This window comes from Amblyomma americanum, unplaced genomic scaffold (genome assembly GCF_052857255.1).
Source record: "Amblyomma americanum isolate KBUSLIRL-KWMA unplaced genomic scaffold, ASM5285725v1 scaffold_75, whole genome shotgun sequence".
Lineage (NCBI taxonomy): Eukaryota > Metazoa > Arthropoda > Arachnida > Ixodida > Ixodidae > Amblyomma > Amblyomma americanum.
The window spans coordinates 303,708-317,389 of record NW_027526547.1 but is presented as its reverse complement, the minus strand read 5'-3'; the positions used below and the strand labels follow the sequence as shown (position 1 = coordinate 317,389).

At 45.1% G+C, this 13,682-nt stretch overlaps 1 protein-coding gene and 1 pseudogene across 1 annotated transcript; both read right to left on the bottom strand.

Moving 5' to 3' along the window:
- The window catches only part of LOC144112378 (luciferin 4-monooxygenase-like), a 198,816-nt pseudogene that overhangs the window by 118,936 nt on the left and 66,198 nt on the right, over positions 1-13,682 (bottom strand).
- Positions 233-2,684, bottom strand: LOC144112372 (uncharacterized). Its single transcript, XM_077645222.1, has 3 exons — positions 2,536-2,684; positions 2,346-2,452; positions 233-361 (listed from the first exon to the last, which is right to left on the bottom strand). The coding sequence occupies exons 1-3, from the start codon at positions 2,663-2,665 to the stop codon at positions 233-235; spliced, it is 366 nt and encodes a 121-aa protein (XP_077501348.1). The 5' UTR covers positions 2,666-2,684.

Below are 13,682 nucleotides of genomic sequence, written 5' to 3'. Positions count from 1 at the left end.
AGTGTGCCTGCTAAAAGAGCAGATTTGTAACTCTCTCTCTAATACTAGCAGCTGTACATTAGACAGTTACATGCAAGTTAACAGTAAGAAAACAGCCATTTCACAGCATACAAAACTAAGAATAAGCTTCAACAAAGCAGCACACCAAGCAAAACAGATGACGCTTCAAAAGTAGGTATATTGGAGATAAGCTATCAAGCCCATTATACAACCGGGTCAAACTCAAGCTACACTAATAAAGGTTATAACAGCCCTTAACAGCACCGTGATGATCTGACATACCATGGGCAGCCTCCAGATCTTCGTTTCGCCTTTTTACGACATCCAACTCCCTGCGCATGTTCTCACATTGAGAACAAAACTGCAAATGAAAAAAAAATTGGACGACACTTAGGTTCCACCTTAAGGGTATGGCACGATAGCATTAACGGCTGCCTCCAATGGCCTAAGGTCCTATCTGCAGGCACTGACACTTTTGGACATGGCACAAAAGGCCTCCCTTCAACCAAGTTGAACAAACATGCCTCAGTGGCCTAAGGGTAAAGTGTCCGACTCTGGATACAAGGGCCTGTTTCCCGTCACCTTAATTTTATGCTGAGTGCAATTAATGACTCATATGTGTCATAATGGCACTTAAGTCATGTTGCGACCTTATATTCACAATTTATGCAATGTTTTCATCTCTTAAAATCTGTTGCTCCACATGACACCACAACTACCTTTTCAAGCAATCCGCATTTTCTCGGATGCCGCCGGGTTCCTTGCTGCATGAGAGCCTTAACGCTGACACGTTAATGTGTAATCAAGAAAGCAAGCAGTGCACCTGTAGCTACACATGCGTGAAAGGCAAGACAGATTCCTGTATCTTTTATATCTTTTGCATTTTCTTTCGCTCGATTTCCAGAGGCTATTATAAACTTTATCATTCATCATTTATTCACCCTTAAAGTCCTTCAGGTTGGGGCTTTACATAAGGGCGAGGGAGATCTAAAATATTACAATAAAGATATCAAAAAAGTAATGGTGGGCTGGTGTCCTTATTGGCAAATGGAGGCTGTTAGCTTAGGCAATTGGCTTTTTGTAATTTATTGTTGTGGACACCACATGTATTGCACTGTGCGCAAAATGGCATCTTGCAAGATATATTAATGAGGCAATTAAATCACACATAGTCGGTACTATGTAGAGGTGAAAAAAATTCAAACGGCACTTAAGGCTGCTAATGTGCAGCAGTAGAAAATGAAACGCACTGAAAAATGAAACGAAGATGCGCCTCTGAACGCAAATTCGCAAACGCTGAATCTACAGAGGTCTGAGTGAAACATACCGGCACTCAATTCGAATACCTGTTGCGAGCTGGCCTCCAACTTAACAAAAACACATGTTATCGGTGGTATGCACTGGCGTGCAGCCGTGCAGGTATAACATCGGCACTTCAGTTATCACAGACTAGAGGGCTAGTCAGAAAGATGAGGTGTACTGCCTGTCATGCCGGCAATGATATGAAGAGAACACACCGAATATCACGACAATGCCATGCATCCTGCCAGGGTGCCTCAGTGGTTAAGGCGCTCAGATGCCAAGCCTGAGGACCTGGGTTCATGGAAACTGATTGAAGAGCACAAACAGGACGCAAGAGAACAACATAGACACAAGCGCTGACGAGGAACCAAATGATTTACTGCGGGAGGGAATCCTGCAATATAAGCAAGCTAAACAAAAAGCATCAAATATCAAACGCAATAAATCATTTGGTTGCTAGTCAGTGCTTGTGTATGTGTTTATCTCTTATGCCCTGCCTGTTAGCACTGTTCAGCCGATTACCATCAACATGCAACAACCAGCCCGATTAAGCCTTCTCTTGAACCCGGGTTCAATCCTATCCACAGAGGCTGCATTTCGATGGAGGTGAAACACAAGGCGCCCGCGTACTGAGCGATATCACTGCACGTTAAAGAACCCCATTAAGTCAAACTTAAGCCGGAGCTCTCCACTACGGCGTTCCTCAAAGCCCATGTCCCTCTGGAATGATTGAAACTCCATATACCATATCAACCATTCATACCACGACCGTCCCATGCACTGCCTGCAAATGTGCACGCATGGGCACTTCTCAATGAAATCACGTGCGCATTCGGTATGCATCGCGTGCACAGTCCAGATAAAACAGCACTGAATATTTCAACGCAAGTACCACTTTTTACGTCCTTCGCAAAACAGCGCCATAAAAACAATGCGGCGCGACTAAGTGCCTCAATAGCCCAAACTTTCTCAACGCTCTACTCGATACGATGACAGCCATCGGCACAATTCCTAAATTCTGGGCAGTGCACCATGCCACTAACCTCTTCATTAGGGCTGCATTCAAGCGACTCGGTCATGACGTCGCCTTCGTCCCTTAACCCAGCTGAAGCCAGGCGCGCGCGCTTCGTCTCCAGTACGCGCGCTTTGCCTAGAACAAATAGAACAGTAAATACTGACAAGAAGCAGAATAATTCAAAAACTGCTAACATGAGGAAATTCGTCACCACTTACCAATATCCAGGACCTCTGCGGGAGCAGGTGGTTCACTGTCCTTCCACGTGAACAATTCTATTGTGCCGCGCACATCATCGATGGCGCCGGGCTCCGTCAGCAGGCGGAAGCCGACGGCCGTATTGACCATAGCACGTATCGGATATACGTCCCACTTCTCTCCTTGTGTCCACTTGATCAGAATATGGTCCATGGCAAACTTCTAAAGAGGCTAAGACAGAGACGCACACGCCTAAATCTGACGTGACGAGCACCATGCACGCGCTTTTTGTCAAATTATCTGGCTTGTATTGGCTAGTGGCTACACAAGGCGACAAAGCCACTGGCAAGGCCGATGGTGAAATGTAGCCTCTGTGAAAAAAATATTTTAAGTTGACCTATATTTCATAAATTATTCTTTACTATTCAAACAAAAAAACTGAGTTTTTAAAAGTAACTAACGTTTGATGTTTATTTGCTTTTTACAATATTTTTTGCTCTTTCTGCTCACTTTCGGTTTCGATTATCAATTTTTGCCATGACCGCTACCTTTAGATGTTCAATTTTTTACACAGGCTTTACAAGCACCAGTCATGTTGCTGACTACAGTATACTAAGTTTATTTGTAGCAAGGAAAATGCTGCCGAAATTAAGCAATTCTCGGTTGAGGTGCCGAAATATCTTCCCGTGAGGTGCACAACAAAAAGAGAAGTACTGCGAGTCTTTCCTCGTTCTTTAAAAATCACGAGTGCGTACCTTGCGTACTCTGAATGCTCTTATCGAGGCAATCGGTACTCATAGTGCGCGGGAAAGCAAATACCGTAAGTTACAGTATGCAGTCCCCGCATCCGGTATGTTTTGCATGAAAACCTGTTAAGTCTATCGTTTTATGCCCTTATGCGGAGTATGAGTGTCCCCTCCAGTTTTAGTGCGCTAAAACAAGGCCCCAAATAAGCACAACGTACACTAAGCGCGCCTATATTTCATTTCGCCTAACCATTGCTAAATCGTCAGTAATTTTTTTTATGGTTCTTCCGCTTCCGGTACGTTACCTACAGGGTCCAAGTGTGCAAACAGCGCATAAGAATATATGTGCAGCAACGGCGCAAGTATCACCAAAAACCTTGTCTTAGAATAAGCATTGGGAATCTCATGCCATATTCGGGGTCCAAGAAAAATCATGCTGCTCAGTCTGCGCCTGTTGACAGCCTCAAAGCGGAAATGTTCAGCTCTTAAGCATCCCAGTCAATATTTCTTTGATCTATTTTTATTTATTCATTTTGGTTGGCACAAACCCACAAACACCGCTAGATCTTGCTCGGAGTTTACCCATCGGAATTAATAGTGCTTTCGCAATAAAAACTACGTGAACGTGACGTACGTGATATATTGGTTCCCCATGCAAGCAGCCAGCATATGTTTTCCCCTTAGCCTTTAGTGAAATGTTACGCAAGCGGAGGTGAAAATGTGGTCACTGATCACGCCATCATTGTGTTCCACGGTATTATAAAAGCAAGTCCGGAACCAAGGTTCCGGACATGATTTTAATACTATGGAACACCTGCGCGTCGATCGGTCTGTTTGATCACGCTAAGATGTAAACCTTTTTACGCCATATGTGAAAAGTTTTTAAAGTATGACAGACAGGTCACAAAATGTGCCGTTAATTAAATATTTATTCATATAGTGCCCGGTGCAACAATCTATTGGCGCAGTATATACCGCAAAGGCTTCATATAGTCGTGCCAGTTGGAGGGTCCAAAGGGCAAATATGTCATAGTCTTATACGAAACATGCTGTGAATCCTCCAGCTGGCAATCTCATGCATGAGGTTGCTTAATTTTAGAGTAAACCATTAAAACGACTACATTTTCACCTTTGTCCGAGAAAATGGCTATCTCAAACTGGGGCCCGATTACTGCAGCGTGGAGGCAGAAGAGAGTCGAAAAAAAAAATAGCTGCGAAAAGATTGAAATAGGTGCTCCGCGGCAACCACGTCCGCCCTTAAGTACATGTGCGTATGGAATTCCTTGTTGCTGAAGACGAACTTTCCGGCACCGGGAGGTTTTTGGACATTCAGCGATACGTTGGCGCACTTTGGAAACGGGACGTTTGTACGCCTCATGATTAGAGCGATCAAGCAACCCGCGTGAATTCTGAAACGTGTGTGCTTGCTAACAATGTCTGACGCGGTCCAACACTTAAAGCCACCACAGCAAAACGTGCATACGAAGGAACTGACCCCGGAACTAAGGAAAGGATAAGGGCTTGTTTTCTTTTTAATTTGTGGTGTTCATCAATGAGAAATTACTACTGTAATCAGTTTATTCCTGAAAGATAACTGATTAGAAAGCAACGATTTTTGACAACCCACTAGCAGTCGCGATTGATTTTGTTCGCACCTGTCAGTGCGGCATAATTAAAGCAGAGCTGGGCTAGAGCAAGCTTATGGCATACAGAGCATAACTATAGCACCTAACAGCAAGAACAGGCCTAGAAACAGACCACAAACGCTATAGTGTTTGTGGTGTCTTTTTTCGGTCTCAGTTCTTGTTGCTATACGCTCTAGTTGTTATGCCCGCTGTGATTCAGCGGTTAGTGCATTCGTGTATTGAACTCGATCAGCATCGAATCCTGGCCTAGGCGCGCGCCCGCTTTTGATTCGATGGAGGGAAAACACAAAATGACGGCGGCGGTCTCCTGTACGCCATCGGTGTACATACACCCCCTGTCAAAAGTATACAGCGCAAGGAGTTTGCTTGTGAAGCCTCCAGCGTGCCTCGTAATGCATCCTCAGCGACCGCAATCACTCTAAAGAGGAATGAATGGCTTTGCGTCCTCAATCCTCCCAAGGTATGGAGTGCTCGATATGCTAGGCAGCCACGCTAAACAGCTTAGAAACAAACCCATTGGGCTGTATACACTTTTGAAGGGGGCTGCACGTTAAACAATACCAGGTGGTCGTAATTAATCCGATTCCCCCGTAAGGCGTTTTTCGCAGCCCACGTGCCGCTTTGGCACGTTAAACCCTACATACCGCCTAACCAATTCTCACTGTATTTGTGCAACAAGAGCATGCAGAGACTACGTATACATGAAATTGACGAAATTGAACTTTATTGTGTTGTTAATAATGGGCATTTTTCCTGCGATGCCCTGCAGATGCGCATAACTACCTCGTTCGCAAATTAGAAGAGCGTATACCATCTTAAATTGCGACCGAGTTCGCTGCGCCTGTATTCTTCTGCGAACGACATTTTCTAAGCCAGACGCGACATACTGCAGAACAATATAAGTATGTGCAGTGCTAGCCTCTCCTAAGCACACGTAGGCAAGTAGGCCACGCACACACCGACCTCGAGCGAGAACACGCGGCAGCCTCCTTTAGCCCAGGGGAGGCTCACCGCCGAAGCGATGTACTGCGCGACAGGCGTGTCCACAGGTTGGACAGATCGCACACATGGCTAGAAGAAGCTAGCACTGTTTTTAACAAATCTTTAAAATCAAAAGAGTATTGTGAAAGGGTTCATAATAGCGACACCCCGTCGCATTCCTTTTCCAGAGGGCAAATCTGTAGTTGCGACTGGCGGCCTAAGGCTCGATACTGTTTAAAGGTCCATTCACTCAAGCTGTGCTGTGGAATGTGGATGTCAATCGCAGTACGTTCACTGTGTGTGCAGCGTGCTGCGCCCGGATTGTCGGTGACGTGTACATTGAGAGTTCAATTTGTACATATATACACGCATGCAGCTCGAGTTAAAACGAATGGAATGTGCATCCTCGGCATTTCATTTTTGCCTGCATTAAAATATCTACAAGACTGCAATTTCATGCATGTATGCAAACCCACTGTCAATCAACTACAACAGCAAATGATCAAATCAGAAGTTAATTGTCAGCACTGCACTCAAACTCAAGGGCGCTTGAAAACCACCGCGTGTTCTCATTTTAAGTCGATGCGTGCGGGGACCACGGCCGCGTAAAAAATTCTAGCACTGCATCGAACTGTTGCCCTGCAGTCCGATGCGTCAACTGTTGAAAAAAATGCCGTTCTTAGAGGAACACCAGTTCGTGCAGGGCATACCCGCCGCAAACACGCCAGGAATGTGTGCCCTGGAAAAAGGCACGAACAAAGAGAGGAATTTAGGAGAAAGATGACTGACACCAATCAAGTTATTTTTTTGAAAAAAAAAACACGTTTCTTCATCGTGTGACTATGGGCGAGGCACAGCTTGGCTTTTTAAGCCCTCGTGTGGAACGCTTCCGGGTCAGTGGCCGCAAATCATGAATGTAAGAAGAGGGAAGTGTCCCCACGGAGGGATCAACATTCTTCCGTGTCTGTTGGATGTACCATGAAGGGGGGGGGGGGCATTGAAGCAGCTAACATGCCAGCTGCATCCGCTAGCACAAAGATCATTTGACTGGCCAACGATAAAGCGCAGGAATAAATCACAAATATTTTTTTATGGGGGGAGTCGCATTCCGATTTCAAGCATCGCAGTCACGAAAGTGCAAAGGGAAAGTGCAAAAACATGGAGGAAGAGAGCAGAGGACGAGTCACACCTCTCCTCGACACCTGCTGTTCCTGTCGGAAAGTTAATTCGAAACGCATGCTGTCGCATACACGTACACGCGCTATTGGAGGCATAGCAACTGGACAGCTCAAGATATTCTCTGCCTATGGCATCAGTATTACACATGTATGGAGCGCGTTAAGGGAGTCAATAAAATTCATACGCAAAAGGGCTGATTATGATTCGTAATTAATGCATTTATTACACTGTCTATAACATGCGTATCGTAGTCGTAGAAGTGAGTCTACATAGCGAAGGCATGAAGGCCTATAACATATTATGCACGACATAAGCTCTATAGATTTTGACTAGGCATGAAGTCTTACTGAGCTATTTTTATAGAGCCCCTTTTGACTTCGAAGTGAGCGAGTTCGTATAACGAAGTCACAAAACGAGCTCTATAAAATCTGGGACATTATGAAGTCTTACGGGGCCAGTTGTATAGAATCTGTTTTGACTGCAAATAGAGCGAGTTTTTATAGGAAATGCACGACATAAGCTGTATAGATTTTGACTAAGTATGAAGTCTTGCTGAGCTATTTCTATAGAGCCCCTTTTGACTTCGAACTGAGCGAGTTCGTATAGCGAGGTCACAAAACAAGCTCTATAAAATCTGGCACATTAGGAAGTCTTACTGGGCCAGTTCGATAGAATCTGTTTTGATTGCAAATGGAGCGAGTTTTTATAGAGAATACACGAAACAAGCTCTGTAATTTCTGACTCATTATGATGTCTTACTGAGCTATGTCTATAGAGGCTCTTTTGACTTCGAAAGGAGCGACTTCTTATAGTGAAGGCACAAAACAAGTTCTATAAGGTTGACTCATTATAAAGTCTTATTGAGCCAATTTAATAGAATCTTTATGGACTGTGAACACAGCTGAACTTTATAGTTAGGTCTCATTACAGAATACATAGACTGCTTAATGAGCTGGCTCAATAGACAGCGAGTCCCTATAGAGATCCTTTAGAATCATTACGCTCTCTATACATGTTCAAAAGAAACTCGAAGTCCATTTTTGTAAGGGTGGTTCTTGAAAATTGGCTTTTGAGGACAGGAAATGACACAGTAACTGTCCCGCCTATCTCGGCGGGCACCCGAATTGCACCGTAAGGGAAGAGATGAAGGCGGGAGTTAAAGAAGAAAGGAACAAATAGGTGCCGTTGTGGAGGGCTCCAGAATAATTTCGACCAACTAGGGATCTTCAAAGTGCAGTGATATTGCACAGCGCATGGGTGCCTTTTGCGTTTCGCCTCCATAGAAGCGCAGCCGCTGCGGTTGAGTGCCAACCCGGGTACTCCGGCTCAGCAGATGATCACCTTAACCACTGAGCCATCGCATGATGTAGCCAAATTTTGTCGAGCCACTGCGATGAGGGTAATCGCGTTTTCGAAATTCTAAAAACTGATACGGATATTAGTAACTTACCTCTAACTGCAACTAGGCGCCTAACTAATAGTTAAAAGTTAATATCAGAATTAGTAAACCAGCTTCCTCCCGGTTTACTGCCTGTTAACTACTGGGTAACTACCGGTTAGCTACAGTTTGCGGGCACTGGTATACTATGCCGCAAAATCCATATTTTAAAAGCGAAAGCTTTTCCTGCTTTCGTCGGAGCGATTTCGCCGTCACCTCACGTTTGATCTTGAACGTCCTTGCTGCGCCGCTGCCATAGCAACCCAGCAAGTGACTTCGCCGCGCCGCCAAGCCTAGTCTTCGCCGTCTCTGCGCAGGGGCTCCACAGCCGTGCAGCGGCTGCTGCCTGACCACGTTATCTAGCCGAGTATCAGCTGGATAAAAAAATATTAGCTGTTGCTCAACTACTGCTGAACCTTGTTAGAGAGCGAGAGCTGTGATGTATCGTGCAAGCAGATGCGGCTTAGCGTCTGTAGCGTTGAGTGCGTTCCGCACACTGGATGAGCAGTGCGCCCAACCTGCCACCCTGGCAGGTGGCATTTGAATTAATGGCTGATCGCGAGAGGTTGGTCAGGCTGCGGACTATTGCTGCAGTGCCGCGTGTCTGCCACAACGTTGTCAGCGCTAATGCATGCAGCCCACATCTTTCTCTCACCACCATCACGTACTTCAAAGCGCTATTGAGGCGCCCACTTACACAGGTGGCCAGTTATATGCGCCCTTCCTTTCCACAAAATCACCAAGAAAGTTGTCAACGCCAACACCAATGAACACAATGAACGCCGACGACTTTCGCTTTGTTAGCTGAGCTAATCCGAGAAAGCTTAATTTTGATGATGACTTAGTCTTTCTGTAGCACCTGGTTTGTGTTACTGCTGTTATCTGTATAAGAGAGCCCAGAAAAATTCAAACCTTTTTCTTTTGCATTTGTTTATTGATGTTTGAAAAAATGTTGTTAGCTTGCATATAAATAAGCTGCGAGGAATATAAACTTAAGAGGTGTATTGATCACGTTTTCTTTAGGTTTTTAGGTTTTCATTGACTAAAATGTGTTAGAGAAATTGGTAAAATTGCACAGTAGGAGGCCCCAAAGCGCGGCAGTCAGGGAGACTTCCTATAACAAAATGTCTCCGCAATTAGTATACCGCCAGTTTTCACTCGGACTCACAAAAGGGACGACGAAAGGCGCGAGTGGACTACCTGCGCCGCACACACCGACAGGCACGAAATGCTGTATACGTCGACGCAGCCATGTACCCCAATTCCACGAACGCGGTGGCGGTAGTTTTGGACACCAACTTCAAGGAAATCGTCAGCGCCTCTCTACGCAACTGCTCTCCCACAGTAGCAGAAACGGCCGCAATCGGTCTCGCCATCCAGCACGGCGATACCACGCGAAACGGACTAAAAATTGTTACAGACTCCCAGTCGGCGTGTCGGCTCTTCCTCACTGGCAGACTTCCACACTCCATCGCTCCCATTCTGACTACCCCACATGTTAAAAATTCCACATGCAAGCACCAAATCACTTGGGCTCCTGGGCACGTGGGGCTCGAGGGAAACGAGGCCGCGGACAGTCTAGCTCGAGATACACCAACCGAGCGACTAACCTCCCCGACGTCACCCCTCTTCCCTCTATGTACAGCGAACGCCTCCTCCTTCTCCGAACGCAAAGGCAAGTCTATCCCCCACCACACTCGAAGCTAACGGCGGTAGAGGCGAGGGGCTGGCGACAACTACAGACGAACACCTTCCCAAACCTACACAAATACCATATCATGTTTCCCGATAGATACGACGGAATCTGCCCCTGGTGTGGCGGAATTCCAACAACATACCATGTAACATGGGGCTGCTCCGGTAGCAAGCCCCCCGAACTAGACAAACATCACTTCGAGGAACACTGGGAGTCTGCCCTGCTCAGCTCCGATTTGGTGACCCAGCGTAGCCTGATATCCCAAGCAAGAGCAACTGCGGTGGACATTGGGGTCGTGAAATAAGGACTCCACCCAAAATCTGTTTTTTCCCGCCTCTTTATCCTACCTTTCTATGAATAAATGTTTTCTACTACTACTACTACTACTACTACCGCCAGTTTTGAACACTCGACTTCCAAACTTAGTGATGATGCCAGAGACAAAGCATTTTTCATAAATATATTTTTTCGCGCTAAGCGGGCAGCCTGAGTCCAGTAAAGTAGATAACGCGGTCAAGATTTTGAGCAAACCCTTCAATCCCCAGTAACTTAAGTCCTCTAAGGCACTCATTTCGTCACTAATGGATATGTTAACATTTGCATAAATTACCATTCAAGTTCATTGGCTCTTCATTTCGTAGTGACATATCTTTCCTTTGTCTTTTCTTTGGTTCACTTGTGCTTCGTTTTGTCGTTCCTCGGCGTGTGTGAGTTTTCTTGCGCTAAATGTTTCACCATGCCATCTTTTTTTTACAGAGCAAGGGATACCTTATAAAATGAAAAGAATATTCCAAGTGGCATTGCTCCGTTGAACCAAGATAAAATCTGAACGGCGCCTGTCTATGGGAATTTAAGCACCCAAGCAAGCCATCGCCACAATGACTGGAAGCTGCTGCTGAGGAATTAATTTACGCTGTGCAAAAGAAACTTTCCAACAGCCGTCGATCCAGCGGGCTTGTCAAGGTGAACATAGACCTGGACATCTTTAGATGGGTTTTCAGTAGGAAAGGAAGGCCACTCGAAAGGGGTTGTATTGTTTGCAATGAGTCAGACTTTTCAAAGCTGAATCTTCCCTTTGGGTGGCATACTAGAGAAACGAAACTTGGCAGTGTAGTGGCAATTGAGTTCCCAGTGCGTGTGAAGGCTGCTGTGACACGACAGAAAGCTTGCAAGCTCTTTCCAAACGGCTATCCTGTGGAAAGTCTGCAAATGTTCCTTGTGTCGAAGGTTGTTGCATTCAGAACCTAACCCACAGAAATAGTGAGCCTTCACCCTTTCACATATATGTTTCCAGCAAACGTTTTGGAACTTTGTTTTTTTTTTCGATATAGTATTGAATCTTGCATTTCAATTTGTGTTGTTTAGAATTTCTTAAAAATGAGTTCGGGAGCTTTGCGCTTATTTCTGAATGTGCAATTTCATATACATTGACAAATAAGACAGTTCTGGAAATCTTTAGCAACAAAACGGTTTTGGAGAAATCTTATTTTGAGACAATAACATCTTTTATTCCACTTGGCATGTCCATCCCAGAGAGTTTAAAGGTTGCAGTAGAGACAAGATTTAGAAGCCTCTGCTCCTCGGTAGATACTCAGTGCAGAAAAATTAATGGCCGAGCAAAAGAGGGGTTCCTTAAAAAAGAGCGCCATGTAAAAATTCCCTTCGATAAGGAAAGTTCTGTTCAAAATTCAAATAACAGTATCAAGGACATCATTATTCAAGCTTTACAAGAAGAAGTGAAGCGAATGGAGGGTGTATCAGAACGGTCTCTTTCTGAATTGCGTAAGTCCATTCAGGATTTTGAGGCAAAATGCCTTCAGCTGCAAAAAGAAAACAAAAGCCTGTCATCACAGGCAAAAAACTGCCGCTTGCTCAACAACTGCGGAAAAAGGGTCGGGGAAGGTTCGAAAAGCACCGATAGAAGAAAGCTGCATTCTGTAGGCAGCGTGATAGTTCAAGGGCTAGAAGAAATTTTGGAAAGCTATGGCTTGGACTTATGCCAGTTGGTTGTAGAAGACCTTCGAGGGCTACTGCACAAAATTACTTTTTCTGACATTGACGGAATCTCCGTGGAGCGAGGAATCAAAAAAGAATACCGCAGTAATGGTAAAACTGACTATCAGGATCTTTCTTCCCCCGAGAAGAAAAGCGTCCGTGCAATCACCGCGCTCTTAGACAACCACTTTGTAAGCAATGTTTTTTGGGAAAAAATGTCTTCAGCTGTCCCTAATTTACCCTCGCTCCGTGTCATCAATTCATACAGGCAAAAACTAGACGAAAGCACTGCTGTGTTTAAAACCCTAGGAGAAGCAGCTGGCGCTCAGGTGTCTTTTGTGCACGAACTTGAAACTGCCGTTGCGGAGTACGCAGTGAATAGAAGTATGACAGGAGAACAGCTCAGGTCGCAGCCAATTTTGGTCAAAATAGAAGGAGATGGCTGTGTAGTCAGCACACGAACAAGCTGGACAACTCTATCTTTTCTCCTGACTGACAGCAGCCGGAGGCTGCAGAGCCATACCTTACATCGCCTGCTCGCAGTCGTCGAAGTCTCTGAAAACTATTTTCAGATTAGAGAAAGTTTGAAGGATTTGATAGACGAAGTTAACAGTGTTGTGAAAAGGGGCAGTGTCAGCTTGGAAGGACAGGAAGTTCCCGTCATAGTCTGTCTGGGCTCAGATCTAAAATTCTTGCTCATGGTTCAAGGATTGCAGTCAGCGTCTTCTAGGCACCCATGTCCTTTCTGTCGTATTAATTTAAAGGAACGAAGCAGAGCTGGGGCAAACACAGAGGAGTGTAATGAGCCGCCTCTTCTGCGCACTCTAAAAAACATGAGGGAAGACGGCATTGTTGAAGAATTCGGAATGAAAGTCGTTCCGCTATTCAACATTGAACCTGCATTTGTGGTTCTAGACATTTTACACATGCGCATTAGAGTCGTTAATCGCCTGGTTGATGGATTGATTGTCGAAGCAATGGACAAAGACAACCGCGATAAAGTTACGAACTTAAGCACCAAGAGCACTCACGTGGAAGCAATTGTGCAGGCAATTAATAGCTGTGGTGTAAAATTTGAACTGTGGCAGGACGAAAGAAAAGGAAAAAATTTCACCTGTATTCAAGGAGACTCCTGCGAGCGCCTGCTCGAAATGCTGCCAGAGAGGCTCACTGGAAAACTCAGCCCGGTAACAGAAAAAAAAATCATCTCACTTTGGAAAATGCTTAGTCGCATTTTTGATCATTTTGAACATAACACGACTGGCGAAAGCATCGAGCAAGAACTAGCCAAATTCCATAAAACGTACTTAGAACTTGGAGAACGAGGGCATAAGGGTTACGGGGCTGAAAGAATGACGCCATATATGCATATTCTTGTCTGTCATGCCTCAAATAAGCATAAAGAATTCAAGTGTTTGGGGTGGTTTTCGAGCGAAGGCATTGAGAAAAAGAATGATATTCTGAAGCATTTGCATCATGCAAGATC

Coding starts and splice junctions, on each gene's coding strand:
- LOC144112372 (XM_077645222.1), bottom strand. CDS start 2,665: ATGGTCAATACGGCCGTCGGCTTCCGCCTGCTGACGGAGCCCGGCGCC. Junction 2,453..2,535: donor CGCAGAGGTCCTGGATATTG/GTAAGTGGTGAC, acceptor TATTTGTTCTAG/GCAAAGCGCGCGTACTGGAG. Junction 362..2,345: donor AATGCAGCCCTAATGAAGAG/GTTAGTGGCATG, acceptor TTTCATTTGCAG/TTTTGTTCTCAATGTGAGAA.